The sequence below is a fragment of the Alosa sapidissima genome, chromosome 12 (genome assembly GCF_018492685.1).
Source record: "Alosa sapidissima isolate fAloSap1 chromosome 12, fAloSap1.pri, whole genome shotgun sequence".
Lineage (NCBI taxonomy): Eukaryota > Metazoa > Chordata > Actinopteri > Clupeiformes > Clupeidae > Alosa > Alosa sapidissima.
Window position 1 is genome coordinate 24,089,177 of NC_055968.1, and position 26,564 is coordinate 24,115,740.

General features: G+C 40.5%; 2 protein-coding genes across 3 annotated transcripts; both read left to right on the plus strand.

Moving 5' to 3' along the window:
* Window positions 1-436: 436 nt before the first annotated feature.
* Window positions 437-5,445, plus strand: LOC121677656. The gene is made up of 8 exons (XM_042056549.1): window positions 437-923; window positions 1,035-1,204; window positions 1,298-1,425; window positions 2,005-2,108; window positions 3,716-3,857; window positions 3,942-4,044; window positions 4,135-4,282; window positions 4,414-5,445. Exons 1-8 carry the CDS (start codon window positions 849-851, stop codon window positions 5,362-5,364), a joined length of 1,821 nt encoding a protein of 606 aa, XP_041912483.1. The 5' UTR covers window positions 437-848; the 3' UTR covers window positions 5,365-5,445.
* Window positions 5,446-5,558: 113 nt separating this feature from the next.
* slc35d1a (solute carrier family 35 member D1a) lies at window positions 5,559-26,510 on the plus strand. Of its 2 annotated transcripts, none has more exons than XM_042056552.1 (12): window positions 5,559-5,756; window positions 6,209-6,242; window positions 6,323-6,409; window positions 7,014-7,081; window positions 7,246-7,317; window positions 7,428-7,496; window positions 9,377-9,479; window positions 10,312-10,404; window positions 15,684-15,751; window positions 15,901-15,979; window positions 22,601-22,683; window positions 24,935-26,510. In XM_042056552.1, exons 1-12 carry the CDS (start codon window positions 5,647-5,649, stop codon window positions 25,041-25,043), a joined length of 975 nt encoding a protein of 324 aa, XP_041912486.1. In that variant the 5' UTR covers window positions 5,559-5,646; the 3' UTR covers window positions 25,044-26,510. The 2 variants fall into 2 exon arrangements, with proteins under 2 accessions (XP_041912486.1, XP_041912487.1); XM_042056553.1 differs by lacking the exon at window positions 5,559-5,756 and adding an exon at window positions 5,852-5,979.
* The last annotated feature ends 54 nt before the right edge of the window (window positions 26,511-26,564 follow it).

Below are 26,564 nucleotides of genomic sequence, written 5' to 3' on the forward strand. Positions count from 1 at the left end.
AGCTTTCACGACCCAAATATTGTTCGTTCCTCCATCATCGCACACGCGCACACCCACACGCGCGCACACACACACACAAACCTGACAGACTAAAAAGTCTAATACCAAAGATCCTTGATTACTAGCTCCGCTTTAACCCTCTCTGCTAATACTTTCAGTGTTTCAGCCCTCGTGCATTTTAACCTATGATTTTAACAATGCATATTGTGCATGTTTTTATGTCTGGATATAAAACTGTGCAGTGCATTTGTGCAATAAACACCCTGAGCTGTATCGAGATAAATTATACTGAGGTAAATGATACTTTAGAGAGTGGTATATACAGAAATTTAAAAAGGGCAGAAAAAGAAAACTTCAAGGATGGAAGCAAGCAACACAAACAACACACATGCACACCATTTTTTTAGCCAAAGGTCTGTTGCCTTGGTAACTACAGACGCGTCGTGGACAGCGAGTCCTGATGTAACAGTAGTCTGTCAAGTTTAGCACGACGTGTAATGTAAAGGGGCTGTTAGATAGAGTCTTACTTTGCCTTGATAGGAGAAATGTTAGTCCATATTATAGTAGCAGCTATTTGAGTATGTTACTGGAAACCGTCGTGGTTCATTAGCTGTCTTGGTCAATGTTTGATGTGTTAAACATTCTCTGGTTAAACTTAGCTGATATAGCTAACTTTAACTAGCACTGTTTGGCCTATGGACATTCTCACTCGAACGAACATAAAATATCACTGACAGTGACCGGACCATTTCCATTTTTGAAGTAGGCAGTAGTAGTGCCAGAGAGGGTTAAAGAGGAGCTTTATCTTTGGTTGTGCCTTTGTCCTTCAAAACTAAGGATGTTGGAAGATGGCTACCAGATTGCTTGAATCCTTCAATGAGTTTGACAGTTATTCCCAGGAAGTTCTGAGTAGACGTTCAAGGGTAGGTTGGCAGTGTTTCGTCTCATCTGTGTATTAACGTGTGCAGTCACACTTCAAAATGTGTTTAAATGCTGTTGACAGCTTGTGTCGAGCCTTTTGTTTATCTGTTTAGTGGAACAAACTCAATCATGGAGAGAAGTGCTCTACCACCTTTGATGATCTTGGTGTGTCCTTTGGTGTTCAGCATGACTGGGCATTTGACCTGCCCTGCAACAGCAACACACCGAGATCGAAATTAAACATTGAAATTATACATAAGAAGAATCCAACTCGCAGACAGAGGTATGATAAGACAGCTCACATTCGAGGCCGCACAGACAAACTTTGTTGGAGTGTCTCTAAATTTGTACAGATATTTTTCATGTATCATTTTAGGAAAGCAAAGTATGTTCCCCCACCATCCCACAAAGAGCCTAGGTCTGTAAAGACAGTCTGTAGCAAAGTTTACATCTGTCCATTCACAAGCACTGAGGATTTGGCCCAAAGGACTGATGACCGCAAAGGTAAGTCTGAGCAATTTTAGGATTAAGGATACTTGCAGGGCTCTCCTTAATCAAGACATCAGATTTGGTCACTTGAGCATTATCTAATAAGCATTATTTTAAGGTCGTTTCTTGCATTGAAGTTAAAGTGTGCTTCTCTTCAGTGACTTGCTGAATATTCTACAGCTCCTGAAACAAAACACAAATACGATGATTAACACATTGTCATTAACCTAGTTTTACAAATGTGGTTTATCTTGTTTGAATTATTTTTAAAGGTAAAAAATGTTGTATCTAGGAGAATTTAAATCGTATAAATTCTTTCTCTTAACTGGAATGTAATGAGGTTTGAAAGACCTGGAGCAGCCACATGTAAAATATTAGAAATGTTTGCTATACTGACTTGGTCCTCATAATCGAAAATCTTGCATAATTTATAGTGGCTTTGGTTCCCTTGTCATTGATTTCTATGGTTTATGTTTGAGTCTGCAGTTTTGAAACAGTAGGATGCAATGCTATAGCAACTGCATCATGTCATTTTTCAAATTCAATGCATATTCATCAGGTAACGTGATACAGGAACTTATTATCTCTCAACAGATAAGGAAGAGGATTCATATGGCTTTATGGTTGTAAGATTAAATAAACCACAGTCCCTTGCTTCTAAAAAGTATGCACCACACAGAACGAAGTGGTCGAGAGAGGTACGGTATTATGTTAAAAGTCTGAATAATTCAGTGTCCCCTCATGCATACTTAATACAGTTCTTTCAAGCGACCAATCCTGTATCACAACTTTCAGACACAGATATGTCTTACTACATGTTATTTGTGTAAGTAAAAGGAACACTTTTAATCTGATGTTTCAAAGGATGTGCAGCAATATTTTACATTTGAAATGAAGTAGTAACTGTAAACCAGGTGTCCTGCAACTAACACTTATTTTGATTATTTGATTTAATCTAACAATCTAACAAAAATTGTGAAAAAGTGTTGAGTGTTTCCCAAAGTCCAAGATTCAGTATGTGCTCAAATGCCTTGTTTAGCTCACACGCCACATGTATATTTAGTTTGGTGTCATAGTAATATATGTAGGCTAAGTTAAAGCGTAACTCTCGCCAAAATTTACTAAAAAGAAAGGGTTTGGCAAGATGGTGGCAAGCAGAAAAAACAACTGCTAAAGTGTGTTGTTCAAAACCTTTCTTTTTAGTAAACTATGTGTACACAAACAATGTTCTCAATGCTTGAGTTCATAAGACCCTGGTGATGCTTCAAGCAAAGTTGTGTCGAGCCTTGTTAGTGTTTTACAAATATTTTGATGCGATCATAGTAGTGCCCCTAGCACTCCCATTCAAAAGGCCATTTGACTTATGACTTTAAATGAAAGTTTGACTCGGGTGCATTTACAAAAAGACCCTACGTTGCATTGCTGACGCTTTAAATTAAGTAAAAGCAGAGAATTTTGAGGTTGTTTTTAAAATGACAAACTGATGAACGATTACCAAAATAGTTGACGATTAATTGAATACCGGTAATTAACTAATCGATTAATTGTTTCTGCCCTTGTTTCCGGCTACATTTACTCATCTGGTTTCAAATGCTTGGAATGTTTAACTATGATCTAGTATGTAGTCAAGTCAAACTTTACTTGAAATAGTATGATTGTGATTCCATTGTATTTAGGGCAAAGTATTAGCCTGGCGGGCCATCCTATATCATTGAAATGTATAGTCTGGAATCGAACCATTCACCTCGGTTAATCCAAGGGGCGGGCAGAGAATTGTCTTTCAAACTGCCTAGGCATGCAATAGGCCAGCGCTACGACCATATCCGTATCCGGTCGGCAAAACGGCAAATACATCCTTCTTCGAAAGGAATGACTTAAGTGCATTGTGTTGCTCAACTTTCAAAGAAAAGCACAAGTCCAACTCCTCCAAAGTTGACGCCAACGCCGATTCAAACAACCGCTCTTCGTTCGCCATAACCACCTTCCTTGTTGTTCACCGTCGCAGGACTGTCGTTATCCTGTTAAGCCCGCTTTAAGACTCTAACAAAATAGAGCGCTGTGATTGGATGACGTCCACGGCGTCAGCCAATAGAAATCCCTATGGTTTGATACTAGACGTACAGGCTGAGCAAATTAATTTGCCGCCGCTAGGGTGCGTCTAGATTTCTAGGCTAGCAAAGTATGCTTGTAATGTCAGATTTCTGGAATGATGCCTGAAATAGCCTTTTATTCATCATAATAACTGGTATAATTCACCTATCTACAGTGCGGCTATATGACTTTGCCATGTTCCCTTATCCTTCAGCTAGAACGGTTGGCCCCGATGGATGTGCATCTGAAATACAACAGCAAGGCTCTGACTGGTGGAGCCTTACATTACACCAACACTTCTCACTGGAGCTCCAGCCCCAACAGTGGTCGGGAGAGCCCAATAAGTGCATTCACAAGTAAGGCAAGCTGCAGTATCCTATCTGCGTGGACATGTGACTGTCAGGCCAACTGGATGTCTAATATCCCTATGTTTACTATAGAGGAAGAGAATGGCCATTTCACTTTGCCAGGCTCAGTTAGCAAAGTGGTGACTGAGCAACTACAGCAGGGTAATATTGTTCGGGTGACTACCAGCGAAAGACGGTAAAATACATGTTACAACACAACATTACCATTGGAGGTAGGAATTGGCAACATGATTAGATTACTCTTTTTTTCTCAATATTCTTTTAGGTCAGAGGAGAACCCTGATAAAGATCAGCTTTCCAGAGATGGAGAGCCTCTAACACAGTCGCTGCCTTTATGTCTTGATGATGAGCTAGAGAGAAACCATGCAAAAGTGCTGTCAGCTCGAGCTCCTACCACTTACAGATCTATGCCGGTAATCTACAGATTAGATCTAGCAGATTATTCATAGCTAATGTTGGGGATAAACTATTGTTTTTTTTTTTGTTCTCTCAGGAGTGAATGTGTGAGGTGATGTTTTTGACAGAATGCATATTGTTTTTTCAGATTGTTAGTGAGACATTCCCATTGGTCTACAACACTGGGCAGCCACACAACAAACCATTCAGCAGCCCAGGCTTCCACACTCTGGATCCTACAGGTCTTTCCAGAAATCGCCCCTTCCTGATGCATAATGACATCAGGGGGAGCAAAGTTCACTCTGCCATTGTCCGCCTCACGGATGCCGCACAAGAGAGGCACGCGGCCAGGCTTCAGCGCATGCCGGCCACTAAGTCGAGCCTACACAACTACCAGGAGCCGACAGAGGATGCCAGATCTGGATACATGGAGCAGAGGCTACAGAGTCTCAGGGTGCTGTCTGCAGATGGGACCCAGTACGCTGACCAGGACAGACTTCATATGCCAAGCCCTGCCTCAGGCAAGAGCTCTGCCATTCCCTTCCTCAGCCTCAAACAGTGCCCAGTCTCCTCTGTGCCAGTAGGCACAGTGCTTAATGGAATAAACCCCAAGCAAAACAGCAGGTGTAGAATTCGATCCCCAGATGACACAAGACCACCTTATAGTGGAAGTAAGACCAAAACGACCATCTATCCAAGGCCTGAGTCTATAACCTCAAACAAAACCAAAGACTCGCTCCTACAGAAGAAGGAAATAGGCTTTGTATGTATATCAAAAGCACTGATTCCCCATAAAAGTGTGGTATATCCATGCCTGTCTCAACACGGACTGCAGAAAAAAGTGTGGCACCCAGCGTCAGCTCAGCCTTTTCATGGTGTTGTCATGTCACCAGCAAGTGATTTGGAGAGTGTTGGGATTGGTGTTAGTTTATTTGCATCTAGACCAAAAAGTCACATGAATTCAGAAGTCCAAAATATGACAACTAACACACCAAACCCTGATCCCTCAGATGATCAGGAAAAGTGGTCTAAAAACGATGTGCCTCTAAACAAGGATTGCAAACAGATTATAAGCATACCTACGGCAGAGATTGTGTAATTTCTGAGTTATAAAATGAATAAATTTGACATCTGCAATTACTTAATTATTTTATTCAATAAAACATGGTTAACACATGTACACATTGTTTTTGGAGTATGTTCTGGCTATACATTTAACTTGCCTAATGTCCACTGGGTGGTGACAAAGACCTATTTTGAGGTAGTCGTAGCTACGTAGGCTAAATCTGTGTGTTAGTTTGGCGGAAGTTCAGAGACGTCAGCATGGAGAAGGGGAAAGCTGAGAGAGAAGCAATGCTTTCAGAGAGATGAGGCATCTAGGATGGCGGACGAATCGCTCACGTTGTTTGTAAAGCTGTTCGCCGCTGGATTTTATGGAATTAGCTCCTTTCTCATCGTTGTCATTAACAAAAGCGTTCTGACAAGTTACGGGTAAGTCTACGTGATGCCCAATGTTGTTGCTGTTAGCGGAGTGCGGATTTTGGCTAGGTTACCTAGTTACAGTGGTCAGCTACTTTGGATTTCCACTGATGACTTCGATTGTAATGATACATTGCACATCGATTAGGTCCATAGGCGTGAAAAATACTGCTTCAGATTCTGTCGTGCTGGCAGCACAGTCTGCGTTTCATTGTCAGGATTTAGGCTATTAGAAGTTAGCCATTTTTCTCATTTGTTTAATACAGTGCTGTTTCTATGGGCAATTGAATGAGGCGTTGCTTTTTCTGATTCTGTTAGCTTAACCTAACGTCAACCTTTTTGCTGCATAGCCTTGTCTTGCACAGCGCAGTATTTGTTTAAAATTTGTTAAAATAAGAATAGGCCCACAATTCGGTCGGTCGATGTACACTTGTGTGTTCTAACAGCATAATTTTTACTTTTAGATTTCCCTCTTCGATATGCGTTGGGATAGGTCAGGTAAGTGCCTAGGCTATCTACCTTCCCTTGATATTTGGCTCCTCTGCTGAAAGTAATGTCTGAGTGTGTCTTTTCCATAGATGCTGGCCACATTGGTCGTATTACAGGTGGGAAAGGTCCTAAAGGTGATCTCCTTCCCCGACTTCGATCGAAGTATACCTCAGAAGGTAAGAGGATCGGGTAGGCTGGCCAGTTTGCTGCTGACAGTCAGAGGCGGACAGAGTACACAGCTTCATTACTTGAGGAAAAGTACAGATAGGCCTACCCTTTGCTAAATTTTACTCAAGTACAAGTAAAAGTACAACAGTCAGATGTCTACTTTAGTAAAAGTACTGAAGTGGAGTAAAGAGTACAATATTTGCCTCTCAAATGTACTTGAGTAAAGTCATAAGTACTCCCCAAAAATGATACTTGAGTAAAGTAAAGATCCCTCAAAATTGTGCTCAAGTACTGTACTCAAGTATATGTACTCCGTTACTGTCCGGCTCTGATGACAGTTATAGCTTATGTGAGTAGTGAATCTCAGAATAACGTAGGCCTTTATCGCCATACCTTTCCCTGTCATGATTGCAAACGTCCAGGTTCAAGATGTGTCTTTCAACAAGTGATCACACTGCTGATGAGAGTAATCCTACAGTATTCTATCTTCCTCAATAGACCAAGGATAGGGTGTTCATAGGATGCATAAGAATGTTGACTACCCAGATTCCTTTCAATGAACTGTTTATCACCTTAGTCATTTGTCTCTAAAGTTCTCTCTTTGTATTGCAGACATTCCCTCTACCTCTCCTTTTTGTAGGGAATCAAATAACTGGACTGTTCGGAACTAAAAGGCTGAAGTATGTTGTTTTTCTTGACCATTATTATCAACACCATACACGTTGCCAGGCCATATTGTGGTTTTAACAGTTGCATCAGCACAGAATTTTGTTTTTAGATTTGTCCACTCACATGAATGGTTGTCCTGTGGTTAATAAAATTGAATTGTGTTTTCCTCTCATAGTCTGCCCATGTTTACAGTCCTGAGGAGGTTTTCTATTCTCTTCACAATGCTTGCCGAGGGCATTCTTCTGAAGTAAGTACCATGCCTCCATGTGGCATTGAACAAGCAGTTGACACACAGTGATTATAACACGTCATTGCAAGTCCAGTCTGTTTATGGTCCTTGAATCTTTTCATCCACAGAAAGAAATTTTCTCGGCCTGTTCAGCTCACTGTATTTACTATGATCCTGGGAGCTTTTGTAGCTGCAAGGTAAGACAGAGAAATATGTTGAGAAGAGGTACCGTTCTCTTTCATTTTGATCATGTGTTTTTGTCATGTTGCTACATGTTCACTGACGACAAGGCTTCTTGACATGCTTTTATGGTTTAATTAAAGAAAGGAATTAGTTGGCTGTATTCCAGTTATTCTACTGTGGTATGGTCAATATCGGTGGTAATATTGCAACAAGATGTCAACAAGACTTTCTGTGATGTTTACATTAATGGCCATATAACTGACAGGTTTACTTAAATCTAAACTGGGATATAGTGATATAAAAGTTATCTTTATAACAGTTTTTTGCATATAGCAGTCTGAAGCTGACAAGGGACAGACAAGAGATCCATTTTGTCAGCAAAGATGGGTTGGCCTTTGTTGACATATGTTGCTCCTCAGCACACAAACAGTGAATGAACAAGGTCATGAGTACCATTGCCGATATAACGTGCTCTGCACATGTAAATGCCAGATATCATGGCTATTTGTTGAAGTCTGCTCATTTAGTATTTTGTCATACTTTCTCCCTCGGTCAGCCAATCATGTTGATGTGGTTATAGAGTTCCATCGTCAGGAGGATATGGGTTGATGAAGGCATATTGCACTGATGCACAAACCCTTGGGGAATGGGTAGTTACTAGTCAGACGACATTTGGGTAAGACCTGGGGTGTAAGTAGCAAAGGACAGCGTATTTCAAGAAGTACTTTTACGTGACACTTAGGGTTATCTCAGAAGGCAGTGCAGAGATGGATTACTGCACGGGCCTACCAGGCCCAAGGGCCCAAGGGGCCAGGGGGCCCTGAAGCCCAAGCCTTTGCATGTAATCATTGCCTCAATATCAACAAATCAGGATGTAGGCTATGAATCTGATTGAATTTAGTATTGGCCATCCCCAAAATGCACCAGAATACAGGAAATCACATCAGAAAAATTAAAAAATTTCTGGGGGCCCAAAAGTTCATAATCCGTCCCATGCATCATCAATCTTTTCTTTAGCCTCATCTGTGCCCTTGGATGGTGGATGTTGTGGCTCAAGTGTGTTGTTATGTTCCTGATATGGGAACAGAAGTTTCTGTGTGCCTCTACGGAGTACCCAATCTAGGGTCTTGAGTTATGCTGAGAGTTGTCATACTGCTAGTAAGATTCTGACCGGAGGGTATTGTGATCATTGTTATTATGCTCCTGACATGATGCCTTTTGTTGCCTTTGGTGGTACCATAGAATGTCCATCAACAGGCTGCTTTCATGATCTGAATTGGTGATGTATTGTTCAGGTTGAGTGGAATATTTGCATGACTGAGAGGGAGGTACAGGGCGTAAATCAACTACAGGCCTACACAAGTCATATTTTGGATCGAGGCCATCTGGTTTCAAAAATTCCCAGAGACACAAAGAAGCTTTATCCCTGGGCCTGTGTATAAGTATAAGTATATATACTTTTTTGATCCCGTGAGGGAAATTTGGTCTCTGCATTTAACCCAATCGGTGAATTAGTGAAACACAAACGGCACACAGTGAACACACAGTGAGGTGAAGCACACACTAATCCCGGCGCAGTGAGCTGCCTGCTTCAACAGCGGCGCTCGGGGAGCAGTGAGGGGTTAGGTGCCTTAGCTCAAGAGCACTTCAGCCGCGGCCCACTGGTCGGGGCTCGAACCGGCAACCCTCCGGTTACAAGTCCAGAGTGCTAACCAGTGGGCCACGGCTGCCCCTACGGCTGTAGAATCCTGAGGGTTAATTATATTAATAAAATCATAAAAGATGAGGACCCTTTAATATTATTTCTGGGAAGGATCCAGGAAACATAAAGACCACTATAGTGTCTTTTTAATTACAAAAAGTTACAAGGTCTTTCTGTTTCTCTCTTTTGCAGTGCTGACTTGTCATTTGACTTACAAGGATATGTGTTCATTCTATTTAATGATGTCTTGACAGCAGCCAATGGGGCATTTGTAAAACAGAAGCTTGACTCAAAGGTAAGCGCTGACAGGAGAGGTCATCACTATTCTTTTTCCATTGCAGAATACTCTACACAGTTTTTTTTTGTATCAATGCAGCTCTTATGCCTGTGTTTCAAGGATGTCCTCTTGCCCACAACTTCAAATATAGACGTAATGTAAGACGTGATGAACATGTTTTTTCACAGATGTTGTTCCCTCCATTAATAGAGGATTCTGTGTCAATATGAACAATATTGTTAGTTTAGGGATTGTGCTGAATTTGGCCTGTTGATGGATGGCCAGGTTTTTTGCTTTTGTGTCAAAGTTACTTTACAGTGGTACTTGTCAGGGGAAGGGCAATATCAGAGTGTATATAAAGATCCTCAGGAAGCCTAAGTTCAGATGTAGCTTATTTACCTAGCCCATGAGTCCACCTAACCCTTGAGATAACTTTGCTGACGCATAACTTACAAACCATTTATTGTGTGCTGTTGCTGGGATTGTTTGGTAGAGAAAAGGACACACGTCAGGGCTAAAGAGGAGGGTTAACATTTGTGAGTGTTAATAATATTACCACACAGACATGGGGCAGAGTCACTTGGGTCACATGTGGCCTATTTAAAGCCTCTTGACACAGTCTGTGTTGCCAACATAGGCTTTGCCACTGGTGAGACATACTGTACACGCACACTCACTACAGAGTTTTGCTGCTTGAGAGGAGCCTTCACAACATCTGCATACAGGGTCAGATGGAATGTTCTGAGGCTCCTGACTTAAATATCTTGACCTACAAGTCTCCATCTGTGTTCCTACCCCCCCCCCCCCCCCCCCTCTTCCATTCCTCACTCCCCCCCCCCCCAACCTCCAGGAGCTGGGAAAGTATGGCCTGCTGTACTACAATGCTTTATTTATGATCCTGCCGACCCTTCTTCTGGCTCAGGTCACTGGAGATGTTGAAAAGGTAAGAGACAGTCGTTTAGCATGGACTTCAAAGAGACAGGCCAGCCGCTGCACCCCTTACAAACAAGGCTAGATCAAGACCAGACAGGACAGTGGTACATTTTGTTTGATGTGACCAATCACGCTAGAACCCTAAGGGGGTGAAAGAAGGGGTGCAGAACCTTTCTGGTCACTTTATTTAGCATTCAGCTCATGATGAATGTGAATCATTTTATGACATCTGGAGAGTTGCGATAGAGCTTTACTGGTGAGATTGACTCCTTTCTTACATGTCCTTGTGTAGTGAAAGTGCAAGAGATGTTATCCATGGTTAAGGTGGCCAGCCTCACACAGGCCATCTGTGTGGTCAAGTGAGGGCTGATGTGCCCCAGGAAATGTCTTCAGATGGTGAGGTTGTAAATCAGACTTTTCCAACAGTAAATTTGGTTAAAGGGACATTCCTCCCCCAATAAAACCTAAATGAGCTGCTTCAGAAAAATAATTTGGAGATACAGACAGTACATTTGGAATACTTTGATAGAACAACCATTACATCTTGTTTGTTAGTAGAAGTGGAAAGTGAAATATTTTTAATTATTTTCTCTCTTTGATCTTCTTTATTCTGTAACTGGCTTTAACTTTTGAGTAATGATCCAGATAACTTGAATATAATACATTGCTCATGGAACCATTTCGAAATCATTGGTTGAGTTCCGTGGGTCCTTCTAACATAAGCACAGCTTTTTGATGAATCACGCTTTTGATTCCCCCTCCCAGTTTTCTGTGGAATCCGTGTAGTCCGATTCGTCAGTGTGGTGTGAGTGTGCAAGGCCCGAGGCCTGAGGTGAATGGTGTGTTTTATTGGGCAGAGCTCGGCTCAGGGGGTAGGCCCCAGCTTGTTTGGCATGAGGGCAGAAGGCGGGGGGAGCAGGCCGCACAAAGCCACCATTATGCCAGCAGCCGCAGCTAATGACTCCAATAGCCCAGCTCCAGAAGTTTGTGCACTGACCCTGCAATTTTTTGTCGGCTTGTGCTCTTTATTCCTATCAGTCCAGTGCTGTTTCAGAGCTTCGAGGGTGTTTTTAGGTGGAGCCTTTTTTATGGCTGTGGAGAAATTTATCTAGGCAGTAAATAATGATGTTTTAGACAGTAAACAATTAGCTGACACTCATCTACAGAGTTCCTTTGGAATTTTTCCAAACGGACATGATGTTTTATGATACCGTGCACAGAGCAGCATGGAGTTGCTGGGCAGAGTTTGGAAACTCTTGGAAAGTTTCCTGGAATTTTGTATATTACTGATAATAAAGCATTTTATTTTTCCCACACAATTGATAATAAATATGAACATGATATGGTAAAACTCAGAATTCTTATCTATGAAATTCCAAAAATGTTGAAGGTTTACTAGGAATGCTATGCGTTTTAAGCTTGGGCATAGCCTGGGTGCCATTCCGAACTTAGTCCCGCCCACAACATTTGAGGTCGGGAAGTTCGGTCTGGCATTGTTCCATTGTGGTGGAAGTATGCTCGCTCTATATCGGGCGGACCAATCAAATCAGGCTTTACGATGAGGGACAGGTGAGCAACGGCGCCTGGTCTATCACGTCACCTGAGCACGCTTAGATTAGGCTTATGTTTGAAACAAAAACGCTGTGGCTAGAAGGATACATGGCTTTTAAGACCCCATATGGAAAATGCATATTATTTAATGAGGTTGTATCACTGAAAACGATTATTTCTGAAAACTTTGGCCAAAGTTGAGATGTGGGAAAACTCGTGGTTTCACTTTCATCAAGGGAAAACAGCGCTGTTGCATTGCGACATGTTCCCTCGTTTGTTTGGAATCTCTGATTGACCACCTGTTCGAGGGATTTGCGACAGCCTTTCTCAGCTGTTTAACATGTTTGTAGCATATCACTGTTCAACAGAATTATTTTTAAAAACGGAGGGGATATAGGAGAAGAAGGATGGTTTCTGTTAGAGATGCACCGATATGGAATTTTAGGGCCGATAACCGATATTTATTGGTTTGTTGTGACCGATACGATAACCGATAATATTACTCTTGAAAAAAAATGTAATAAGCATAATTGTATTGCAGTAATTGTACCTACCACCAAATGGACAGAACTCATAATAGTCCTCAATAGTACAGCAGTCAACATAACAGTAGCCTAGCCCTACAGTATGTGTGGCTCCTTTAAGTGAACCTGACGTCAGTGAATTGCGAGTGAGTGGCTAGAGAGTATGAATCGTTTTCATTTAGGACTAAACACTCATAAACGGCTCAGCTGGGAATAAGCTACAGTATAGCGACCAAATCAGAGTTTGTGCGGGTAACTGAATAAAGCTGCAACTCCTCAGACTGTATCTTATGTCCGTCTAGGCTACTCTGTTGCGCACAACCTGCTGCAGCAGAAATGAAAGAGGTTAGCCCCGAAGGTTTTAATAACTTATTATGATGACCTGTCTGGAACTGAAGCAGGAATGGTTAGCATATTTCTAGGTAATAATACAAAACCCAAGCTAAAGTAATGCAAATATAATACTAAAACACAACTTAGAACTAGGCCTACTTATGTACTCGTCCCACTAACGAGTTTGTTTATTTGTTTCCCCGACCAGCGCGGTAAAGTGCAAACACACCAGCACAAGACGGCTCTAGATAGGGCTGAGCTCCGCTCTGGTAAGGTTAAATGGCGGATCATTCACAAGAGGATTTTGAGATGCACAGATTCCCAAATGAACGCATATCCACAGATTTTGTTAGAGTGGTGAAATACATTCACACCGCTGACATTATATTGAGGAAAAAGTATAGCCAACCTAGCTCAGTGTAGCCAGACGGACCTTACGTAGGCCTAAATTAGGACTTTAAAAAATATTGGCGCAAATTATCGGCCAGAATTCTGTTATCAGACCGATAATAATATTTTCATTTTTTCACTTATCGGCCAATAATATATCGGCCGATAAGTGAAATGTTGCTCTGATTGGTTAGGTCTATCCAATTGAGTGCAGAGGCATTCCCCCTCTGTATCGGTTGAAACACGCCAGATAATTACGTCCCAATGGAGCAGTATCAGACTCATATTCTGACTAGAATTGAGTATGACTACGTCAGGCTAACATGGGCAGGGAATGGTATAGCAACTCTAAAGGATCTAAAAAATTGTAAGCCTTGTCACAATGTGTAGGCCTGGTGGAGCAGCGGTTACATTTATTGTCAGCTAATATTATGGGGCTACATGGGAATATTGTTCAAATTAATTAATTTGTTCTGAAGCCTTGGAAAATAAATACTATGACTGGCCTAAAACAAAGGCACCATTTATCCCATGCAGCTGATGTTTATCAATATTTGCTAGTTAATGCCTTTTTCCTGTTATTCAAATATTGCAAATCCATTTTTAGACCTTTAAAGGGATACCAGGCAAGCCTGATGCTTTTTCTCTATGAGGCTGCCCCTACCGTCTGTACGTGTCGATACGTGTGCGAGCCCTAGCTCGGTCTGAAGCTCTTTTCCTTTTCTTTGCATCTTCCGTCAAGGGTTTTCGCTGCTTATTCGCCGGCTCTGCCATTATACACACGTTTGCAACAATCGCTAGCATTTCGTTAGCCTGCCTCTGTGCTGGGGATGCAGGAAGTAAATTGATCCTGCTTCTCGCAATGTCTGAGACTTTGTGAGACTGAAGGTCGGCGGGTAGGATGCACCGAACTTGCAAGTGGGATATTCTTCCTACAGGCAGTAGGGGCGGGCGAGAGAGCCTTCATTCGCCCCGTAATGAGTCATTTAACCATATACCGACTTACGAAGATGATTAATTAACACAAAAACGTTGCCTGGTGTCCCTTTAACTAGACCCCTGTGAACTGGTTTGGAATTATGACGGTAACATAGTTCACACAGTTCTAGAAGGTGTTACCCAGGTTTCCAACCTGTCAAGAGGGATTTCATGAATTAACTGTGTTCAATGCTACACTTTGCTCCAGTTATTTGCACTGTTACACCCCACCTTTAGTTGGCCCTTTAGAGGTGAACAAATACCCACCACTGACCCAAATTCCTCAGAAATAATAACAATAATAATGATGATAATCATTATAACAATAATAACAATAACAAGTCAGTCGCATTCAACAACAATACTAAGGCATAATAGCCATACAAGCTTTTAAGCCTAATTACAAAGCAAACAATCTGCAATAAAATTACACAAATTTGGACTGCTGCTGACAAAAAGGTGCTAACTAAGGTCAAGGTGGTTCCAACGAATTCTTACCAATGAGCCAATTAACATGCTTCCACTAGATTTACATATTGAGCAGCCAAATACGTATCCATACAAGTGGGTACCACTCCCACTAAATACAAAACTTCCACAAGTTACTGTGATGTGTGCAAGGAACCAAGCCGGCAGCAGAGCAAATGCTCGGAAGGATACTACCTCCCAGAGCGAGAGAGAAAAAAGATGCACGTTTTAAAAGAACGTGCAGACGAAGGAGTGAATGGTGGCGAAGCTGAAGTTAGCCAGGCGATAACAAAGGCGGCCAACGAGGAGGGCCCGACGGTAATTGTAAAGCAACTTACAAAAGATTCACTGAACGAAAATGCTGATGTGGTACATGAAAATGTAGCTTAAAATGCGCACAATGCAATCAAGCATTTTGGGCGATGTGAAGGCACAAGCCGGCAGCAGAGCAAATGCTCGGAAGGCTTCCACCGAGAGCGAGAGAAAAAAAAAAAGATGCACGTTTTAAAATATCTATGCACGGCTCTGCATTCCACAAGCCTAGAGCGCCCTCTCGTGGCTGTAGACGGTAATGTTTACTCCTTGGTTTATGTCGGTCAGTATGAATTAACATTTAAAAACATGTTAAATTATATATGTTTTGATATAAAAGTCCCATCTGACTATAAGTCACAGAACCGGCCAAACTAAAAAGTGTGACTTATAGACCGGAAAATAGGGTATGTTAAAGCAGGCTCTATAGAATTAGTGTGTGCCTGGCTTGTGGGGGTGTGCCATCACAGTGGTTGCATCGGTCCAACCCTTGAACACATGCAGCCGTAATTGTCTCTTCATATGGTTGACTTAGTAATCTTAACTATCCTCATTATGGTACTTCCCAAACTTGATTAACAAGCAGAACTCGCCATACTCCAGATGCGTTCCAGAATACAATAACTACGTTGAAAACCTGGACAAGCCCATAAAAAGGAAACAGTTGATTGTAATGAATGGTATTTTCTTACTAGTATGTCATTTAATATTCTTCTGTTTGCTCTTTTCCTAGGCTTATAATTTCACAGGATGGTCAGACACCGTATTTGTTGGTCAGTTTGTTCTATCTTGTGTAATGGGGTGAGTACAACAAAACAAAGCTTGTCTAAATCTGAGCTCTTCCCATGTGCAAATGTTAAGCCCATCAGGTTAGACTAGTTTGGTCCGTTTTACTTTTTTTCAACATCATTTTTTGTAATAAAATGGGTTTTCTCTGGCTGACCTTGTAGGTTCATCCTGATGTACTCCACAGTACTCTGTACACAATACAACTCTGCACTAACAACAACCATTGTTGGTTGTGTAAAGGTAAGTCTATAGGTTACTACTGATTAGGTGGCTGAAATAATGTGGCACTGAAATGTCCATTTTTGGTCAAGGCTGAAAGCTAGGAAACACTGGACTGATTCTTTTTTATTTGCATGCAATCAAACTTGAATTGATCAGATGGAGAACTATTCAGCAATATTGGCATTACCTCACAGTAAATTATGCTCTGGCCATGATTGAATAATTTTTGAAAATGACTACATTGTCACATAGGTACATCATAATAATACCTGGACATTTGACCATTTTTCATAGTTATGAATGTTGTGTTGGTTTTGACCATGTAATAATAAACACACTACCTTGGAAACACACTACCTTGGATAGTTGGTTAAACCTGGCCAAGTTTACCAAGTTTAATGTTACAATGTTTTGGCTATGATGTCAAGACTACCTTCCCATGCTAGTTGTTGGTGTTCAGTGTTGGGCAAGTTACTTCAAAATCGTAATGTATTATGTATTACTTATTACTGTCATTTCAAAGTAATTTGTTACATTATAATATTACTGTCTCTGAATTGTAAGGCATTACACTACTATTGCATTACTTTTAAGTTACTTTCACCAAAATATCTAGAAATATGGATTTGCCATTCTAAATGGAGGGAGATGTGGTATAGCATAATGACTGAGCTAGGCTTAAGGCTAACAACAGTAGAATGCAATAGGCGCAGTGCTCATGATGCAATACAAGGAACAATCATAGTCAGAATTTTGTTAAAAACCGACAAAAGGTCAAAGTCTGGTAAATTGTGATAGAAATACTGTATCTTTAAGGCCTAGGCCTACTCATTAAAATCAATAGAGAGCCTACTATATTGTAAATCAAAGCTTAAAGGAACCGTATGTAAGATTGTGGCTAAAACTGGTACTACAATCACTTTCAAATTACTGTAGAGTGGTAGCCTAGAAATCTAGACGCACCCTAGCGGCAGCTGCCAGGGCTAGTCTAGCAACTCTCCGTTGGCTTGTGAGCTGGAAAAATTAAACTTCTATCAGGCCAGTCAAATCGTTAGGCGGGCTTAACATAATGATTGATGGCAGAGTTGCAGCGGTTTGGCTTGAATTCCCTGCTACTTGAAAACAAAGAAGATGGATCTTGCTGTTGGTGAACAGCTTGACACGAGTTAAGCTTTTTTTAGTTGGCAAAAGTTAGAACTAGCCAACTAGCTCTGCTGGTGGGAAAACGCATGGGACTCGTTCTAGCACTGTCCTATTGCGTGCAGAGGGAATTTGAAAGACAACCGATTATCCCGCCCCTCGGACTGAGCACTGCGAACTGTGAGTGCCCAGACCCTACATTTTAATGTGGGTCTGGCTCGTCAGGCTAGTAGAGCGGTGTATCCCCTTCCCCTCCCCTCTGACTGGCAGTGTTGGCAACCGGATACCGAAACACTACTGACTTTGTGATTAGTAAATAGGTGGAGGGTGGCGCATTAGGGCAAAACACAAAATGACAATATCATCATCAGTTAAGGGCTGCAACTTGACTTTTTAAATGACAATATCCTGGCCAGACTACTGTTGTCAGTGATATAAGTATTTGAAATGATAATGCTTTCTTAATGTCTAGTGACATATCAGGGCAATTTTATGATTAATTGAAATATATTTTTTACATACGGTTCCTTTAATAAAGACATGTCAAGATGGTGGCCTGCTGGCCATTTCGGTGCCCTAAGTGAGTGGCTTTGAGTGAGTGACATTTAAATGATAACTCAAACACCTAAAGTAAAATAAAAGGCCTATTATTTACAGACCATTCATTTCTGAAGAAATGCTGTTTTACTTATAAATGGCGCACTGTCTCTTTAAGAGCAGTGAACTTTACGTTGTCATAATGCCCTTTTGCCAGCTCTTGTTTACAAGCCTTATTTGTTTGAGTTACATTGATAGCACAATATTAACAATAATATGCACAATGTTAAGTTGTGTTAAGCAGCCTTCATTGCTTTGGAAATGGAAGTATGCAATGATATGTTGCTTCATACCAGGTATCAAACTTGCATGTAACATCGTGTTAATGCAGCATTTCTCAAACTATGGGCCGCAGACCGGTGTTACATGGCAACTGGCTCCCGTGTTAACTGGCTGCGTTGATGACGTTTCATGATTGATGACGAGTCTTTGACAGATGTGGCCGCTTGCAGATGTGTCACTTTCTGATATAGGCCTACTAGAGACGCACACAAATATGCATGACCTGTTTAAAAGTCAAAATTGTATGTAGTACTACATGCACTGGACCATTAATATGCCACCCAAAAAACAAACACCTAAATAGCATAAATTAACTTCACGTGGGTATCGAACCACGAATAAATTGACCTGTTTGCTTGGTAATCAGACGTCTATCAACTTGCGCCACGAGCCAGCTGACGGCACTCACAGAAATTGACTTCAGTTGTATGATTAAAAGAAGTCAGCTAACGTTATGATAATTGTAACAAGTTAACATAGCTGTTCATGTTATCTGGCTACCATGTTATCATGCTACAGTTGCTCAAGCCATTTAGTAGGCCTTCAACGTTAAGTTTTACAAACGTTTCACTGAGGTTAGGCTGTGGCCGCCCCTACCTGAAGTGTCTGTAGAGCAAATAAATCAGCAAATAAATCAAATAAAAATGTGTATCCTTGTGTTGTGTAGCCAATCCTTTTGTCCAGCCTATTCTTTTAAGAATTCAGTTCATGAAACACAGGCATTGAAACCCACACTGCAATGGGCAGGAGAAGTCTATAACGTGTCCATATTTTACACAAAATTTGCGCACAGGGAGAGTCAAAACTCTAAGGGTTATAGGCTATTAACGTTAATGTTGCTGACATGTAAACATGGGTTTGATATTTTATTGATATTTTATTTCCCAATTCACACGTTCATGCTTCTCCTGTGGCACAACAGGTTAATGCTTATATAGCCTATTGCTTTTTCACGCAGTCGACATGGGTTCAATCCTCCCCATTACACGTTTTTTTATTTTTTTATTATTTATTTATTTTTAGACCAGCAACGCTTCCTCAATTTAGGCTACAGATACTAGGTGGCCACAGAGAGCCTGACCAGCAGTCAGTGAAATGTTTGAAAACTTAACCATGATACTTTGAAGACCTATTGGCTTGGGCAACTGCTGTAGCAAGACAACACCATCAGCCATGCATGTTAACTTGCTACAATCATCAGCTGACTTCTTCAAATTGTATAGACTAAGTCAAATAAATTTCACTATGACTTATCAGCTGGTTCGTGGAGCAAGTACGTAGATGGTTATCATGTAGCTTAAGTGGTTTCATTTAGGAAGCAGGTTCCATACCAGCGAGTTATTATTAGGCTATTTGTATTTATGTTTTTGGTGGCATATTCATGGTCCAGTGCATGTAGCGTACTACAGACAATTTTGACATTTAAATATGTCATCAGGGCTTAAAATTCATTTTTCAAAATGGGGGGGAATTCCCCCCTTAGGTTATTCATGTAGGGGGGATTTACACAATTTGGGGGGGAGGGGGGGTCGATTCTGATACCAAGTCAAGAATTGCGATTTCAATACTTCGATACTTTAAAAAAAAAAGTGTTTGATTTTGGGGCCCCCACCACCCTGACGTCATCAGTAATATATACTGTGGTGGGATCATTCACAACAGTGGACATCCTAGATTCTGCTTGACTCTCTCCACACACACAAACACACACTGAAAATGATAGCTTATGTGATATGTTTCTATCATATATTTTTGATATATATAATGCATTTAGAATAATGCATTTTTTAAAGTATAGCATTTTACTAGTAATTACTATAGTAGCTAAACATATTTAGTAATTTGAATGCCTCATATTGACGTTTAACCTATAACACTTAGGCATATCTTTAATGTGGTGTGTAGGTCCAATTGAGTGCACATTGGTGATGAGTAGGTGTAATTCAGTGCCTGTCACTTTAAGAAAATACCTGAGAGTAATTCTATGGAGTAATTAGCCCCCCTTCAACCTGACGGTTTTAGGCTGTAGTCGCTAGTGAATAAAAGTTGTGCATAGTGCGGTATGTGTATGCAAATCATTATGTTTTCTATGTCATTAGATACAATAAATGTTCAAAAAACTAACATGTCGAAGACAATCTTTCTGGGATCAAGTGTTGACCTGACCTGAGCTAGCAGGATAGTTACCAAGGAGCTCTTTCCAGATGTAAAAGTTTGCCATGGTAGCGTAGCCTATTTGCGTAAGCGCAAAGTGGTTCTCTCTCTCTGTCTCTCTCTCTCTCTGCGTGTGTGTGTGCGTCTGCATGCGGCTATGTTCAATTCAACTCGGTAGTTGATCAGTCCGGTCAATAGCACCGCATTCACGCCACTTAATGATTAGGCTATATTAACGTCATCAGACAGGCTGTAAAAGTGTATGCGGGAATTTCTCGCATTATGATGGCTAGAGTTGCGGGACTTGAACAAATTATGCGCAATACCCGCAATCCCGCAGTGAAATTTAAGCCCTGGTCATGCATATTTGTATTTGTTCGTCTCCAGTTTCCATCAGAAAGTGACAAATCTGCAAGCGGCCACATCTGTCAAAGAAACGTCATCACTCGTGAAACGTCACCAACGCAGCCAGTTAACATGGGTGCCAGTTGCCATGTAACACCGGCACCGGTCCGCAACGTGGAGACTGCTGGTCCGCGGAGTGAAATTAGGCCCGGTGCTTCGTGTGATAATTTGCTGCGCAATTGATCAAGGAACCGCGAACTGACAAAAAAAAGAAAACAAACGTTTCAGGAGGAAATGCTAATTCGATGTCATTAAACATAGAGCCGTACAATTAAGTGTATGAGCGTTCATTCAATGCATGCGTGTGCCCGTGTGCGCGACAGAAACTAAAACTACCCGATAACGTTGGTAGCCGCTTCAACCTGTCGGAAGGCTATTTAATTATTTAACGGCATTTAATAAAACTACGTGGATTCTTGCAACTTCCATAGAAACAGAGCAGAGACTGTATAACACTGTCTAGCATTGATTAGGCCTCAGTCTAATCAGAGTAGTCAAATTTTAATATAACGTGGCCAAAAGCTATTGTAGCCTTAGCCTTCCTATTAAAGATCTCCAGACCAAAGATTTACGCTTATCTCCTCCGCCGTTTTCCATACATGAAAGCTGGTATTATGAGTCCTGAATCATTACAGGCATTCAAATGAAATGTCTTTAAAAAGCATGTACATTTTTTTTTCTCCATTTGCCTACCAGTGTATGATGCTTACATGAGGGAAACATTCAAAAACCAATAGCACCCATATAGTTGCTGTTGTTTTGAGAAGTATTTCTCATGCAAGCATCATGCAACCATGCAAAAGCAATTTACTATTGTAATTATTATATCTTACATTAGTAAAGCAGTCCTCTGAAACTTTTTGTGAACAATGTTAGCACTTTAAACATTGACTGTTTTGAAGTGAAAGTGCATGTATAACAATATAGCAAAATAATAATTGTGATAATGATAATCATCATGATAATTTGATGGGGGGGGGGGGTACGTGTATGTGGGCCCTATGACCCCAAAGTCTGCCATGACCGGGCCTCAGGTCAAAGAAGTTATAGAAAGGCTGGTGTTAGTGCATTTTGACATTGTAAACGTTATTGATGAAGACTGAAACGCAGTTTGCAGTAAAGCTACTATTCATTGGTTACATTTGGGTGCCCCCTCTGTCCTTTGGTGCCCAACGCAAAGTGCGTGATGCGCGTGCGGTTGGAGCGGTGGCACTGCCAGGCTACACAATCTTTTTTTGCATTTCTATCCCTTTATTCTCTTTAATTCAAGTTCACAGCACAAAGCTGACATGCACAACAGCATAGTTTGTGTTTTATCAAGAATCAAAAAGATTACCGTGGCACTACTTTAGATGTTTCATTAATTTACTTGTGCTATTTCGTGAGGCATAGAAAGATCTTTCGGTTTCGCACACAAAGTGCACTAACTATTATGTTCTTCATAGCCTTGTCTCTGACAAGCTGAAAATAATGAGCGTAGGCTTATGTCCATCCCGCAAATAGAGTCCGCCTGCGAGTCTGCTGCAGCCACAGTCATCTTCAACCAGTATCAGGAGATAACGTTCTACTATTTTGCGCGGATTTTTTCTCCTCTGTTGTTCTCGCGTGGTGTTTGCAAATATGTATCAAAACAAAACACCACTTAATTTCGGGTTAAATGCATTGTAACGGGCGTTACTGAAGTTTGTACCGAGTAAAATATTACCCAATTTTTTTTTGTAATGCCTTACATTACCACGTTACCGCAAACAGCAATATATTACAGTAATTACATTACTTTTGTAACGCGTTACACCCAACACTGTTGGTGTTGGTAATAAAAAAGTTTCCTCAACCGGTAATCTTCCATAACCTCAGTGAATAGTTCGTAAGACTAGCATTCTCTACAGTTACAGCAACATGTGGTCAAATATTTGATTAAAACATTTACTTTAACATTAACAACAGTTCAGTTGAGTACTGAAAGTGAGGTTTGTATTTGGTGACCCCGTGCTTTTTTGGTCAGTCCTATGGAATGTGTACATTCCTCTTTCCTCTCTAATTATTGGTTATCTTTCTCAGAACATATTAGTGACCTACATTGGAATGGTCTTTGGAGGGGACTACATTTTCTCATGGACTAACTTCATTGGTTTGAACATAAGGTACTACATATCTTTCATCCTCCCACATGTACATTTGTCTCCGTTATGTCTGAATGCCCTGATCACCAAATCTGACATTACATGTTTAAGTTCATTTGTGGCTGGGATCTATGAAATAGTAGTGTTTCTCTTGCACAGAGATTGAGGTACTGATTTCTATGTCTGCTGTGCTTACTCTGTTTTATTCCTGCTGTCTTTTATGTGGTATGTGGCGTTGAACTAATGTGTGTTTTGTATGGTAAGCAGCTGTATGTAGCATTGTATGCCCAAGACAAATTTCCCTTCTGGGACAATAAAATTCATCTAATCTTAAGTACGACGGAGTATTAGGGCCACACATGAAGGAAGAAATATTTTTGACATGACGAGATTAAACTCGCCATGTCGACATTAAACTCGACATTTCGAGAATAAAGTTGAAATGTAATGTCGACTTTAATCTCAATATATCGACTTTAAAGTCGGCATGTCGACATTAAACGCGACATTTCGAGAATAACGTTGAAATATCATGTCGACTTTAATCTCGACGTGTCGACATTAAACTCAACATTTTGAGAATAAAGTTAGTTTGGAGAGAGAACGACCGCTCGGGACGATTGAAAGGGAGGACAAATTAAACATTCCAGTTTTCTTCGACTGCAACAATGATTAGACATAGGCCTATATCATGTGAACAAAACATAAAACATTAACCTCCGTTGCTCAGCCAAATACTTTCCTGTAGGTCCTTATCACGGAGTTACAGGTGATAAATGCGATGGTCAAAAGTAGCCTAAATGTCATTAGCAGTTTATTTATTTATTGTAGGCCTATTATTAAAGAGTGTTTTTCATCTAAAGGTTCAACTTCATGCTTATGCACTAGACTAGGCATACTAGGCGCTCTCCCCAATCCTAGAATTTCACATTGCTTGTTTGTAATGGATGCAAAACAGCCTATTGCTGAATGTCTAGGGACGAATGAAGCTGTCCTCCTCCCGACCACCCCATGTACTAGTAGCCTACATGCGCACATATGCACACATAGTGCATAAATAAAGTATAGGCCTACATGCACACATATTCCCTCACGGGATCAAAATAGTATATATGCTTAGGCTATACCTGTGTTTATAGGCTCCTATGTTTATTGCAGGTGAGACATGGAAAAGCAGTTTTAGATAAATTAGTTAACCTATGGAGAGTGACGGCCTGGTTCATGAAGGGCAGTTATTTGAATGTGCGTTGGCCTTACCCACGTAAAACAGTGAAATAGCATTTTGTATAGAAACCTATCATTGGATACATGTATTATTCTAGCTATATAGCCTAAACGGCATAGTGCATTATTTCCAACCGCGAGATACAGCACTTCACGATGACGGCAATGAGTAGTAACAGACAAGACGCAATCTATCTGAATATCTGCAATCTATCTGAAATAACACCTATTTGATTTGAAGCCCATTATTCATGTAACATATTGTGTGTTAGTGTAGGCTAGCTTAAACTGTGTATGCTATGTTTAAACTGTATTCCGAGTTTAATGTCAGCATGTCGACTTTAAAGTCGACACGTCGAGATTAAAGTAGATATTATATTTCAACTTTATTCTCGAAATGTCGAGTTTAATGTCGACATGCTGACTTTAAAGTCAACATGTCGAGTTTAATCTCGCCATGGCAAAAATATTTTTTTTTCTTCATGTGTGGCCCTAATACTCCGTCGTACTTAAGGAATGCTGTGCCGAATGTCACTCACTACGTTTTCATGCCGGGAATAAGCGATTTTGAATCAGTTTATTGCCCAAATTCCGTTTATATCAATATTCTGTTTAACCTGTTTACAAGTAGAATGTCACGTTTTGAGCATATTCCTGTTTACATAGCAATCAACAATAAGTCAGACTGAATAAGTCAGTGACGCAGCCTACAAATAGGCATTCTGTGCGTATTGAGCATGTGCCGGCCTACAACAGTCTTCCTTCTGGGAGCATATTCCGTTTAAGGTGTTTTAACGACCCAATATTCCGTTTAAAACAGGCATATGCTAGGGTGTGCAAACGGTTTATTAGTAAACCGAATATGGCCTTTTTCGGTTTATTTCAATCAGAATAAGGTGTTTACAAGACACATGCAGGTTTATTCCCAATAAACTGATTCAAAACCATTTATTGGCTGCATGAAAATATGATGACTGTTGTCAGATGAACATGACGGCATCCTGTCGAAATAACTACAATACTTTCCCCCTCATATCTCTGTTCACAGCATTGCAGGAAGCCTGGTGTACTCGTACATCACTTTTACTGAAGAGCAGAGCAAAAGGCAGAGTGAAAGTGCTGGAAAGCTGGAAGCAAAGGGGAAGATCGCTGTGTGATATGCACTGGAGGACTTGTTTACTTTAGCACAGTGTTACACATTTCTCCAATTCTCCTCTTACATCTTTTTTTCCTTTTATGCTATCAGCATTAATGAATAACATGCCCAATGCTGTCAGCATGATTCAAAGAAGCAGCAGACACACCCATCTGCCAATACTGCCAGAAAGTGTGGATGGCATGTCTCCATAGACAAAAGAATTTGGTTACTGTTGTATGGCCACTGTTGTTATTGTTTGCAAAATGTACACAAGAGAACAGTTTTTAGATGCATTTTCTTTTTACTCTCAGGCTTTCATTCTCTGGGTTTTTTTGTTACATGAGATTAATATTTTAAAGCGGTTTTATTCTTTTCTGTTTGTTTTTTAACTTGTCATTTCTATTTAAAAGGGAGACACTGTACTGTGCACAGTCACCAAAGGGCTTGAATTCTTTCTCTGTTACGTTTATAAAAACTCCTTCAAGTCCTGATCAGCTGACATTTGAGGTAGTCATATCTCTGTCTGTATGTACACATATATGTGAAGAAGAATGTTCTTGATAAGCTCCCCTTGAGATGAGCTTGGTCAAGAATTGAATGTTTGGTCATAACTTGTCAGAATATTCTCTTCAGTATTTGGACACATTTATCATGACATTTAATCTATGTATTTGGAGAAGTAACATGCAAGTTGGTCTATTTTATTTTATTTTTATGGTATTGTTGACTTTTATTGTTTTATTTTGGTACAAATGGTCTGTTTATTGCACTTTCACAGTTTACAGAAGCTTAGGTGAGTGTTTTTTGTAGATTTGTGTGATCGGAAAGGGTAAATAAATGTATATTTAGAGTTGCCTTAACCTAGCAACACATGGGAGGCATTGAAAAGATACTTACAAGTTTATATATCAGAATCACAATGTGACCATATTTATACAGTAGCCTACTTATGGAATGTAGTCAATGCATTTGACTCCTAATTCAATACTCCATCCCAAACTCCTAAATCCAGTAAACTTTTGTTATAGGTTACCGAATTTTGGAATTGGATCACCATTACTTTTTTTCATACATTTGTAGACCCTCAATTTATTGTGTATGTCTCCTTATAAGTGATGTTAAGACGGGGCACATGGTACACAGAATTTGTTCAAATTACTTGAACTTCATGTCATGTTTGTAATGATGTGCTGAATCTGCAGTCTGTTGGAAACAGTGCCCCAATGAGAGGCCTGATTTTAAATGGTTGACCAGAGTTTGTGCGTGAAACAAAAACCTGGCCTCAGTTTATTCCTCTTTTTACAAAGATCTTTTCCCTTTTTGTACAGAGATCTTTTTATATTGCGGATTGAATGAAGTGCACTGTTCTGTTTTATTCCTATGTGATGACCTCTGTTGATCTGACTGAATGTACAGACTCAACAGAGAACTTTATTACAATGGAACATGTGTACAGTACTGAAGTAAAATACCTCAGTAACACGAAGCCCATGTCTCATGCCTCTGTCTGACTTTTGTGGGGTTTTGTAGTGTGGGGCTG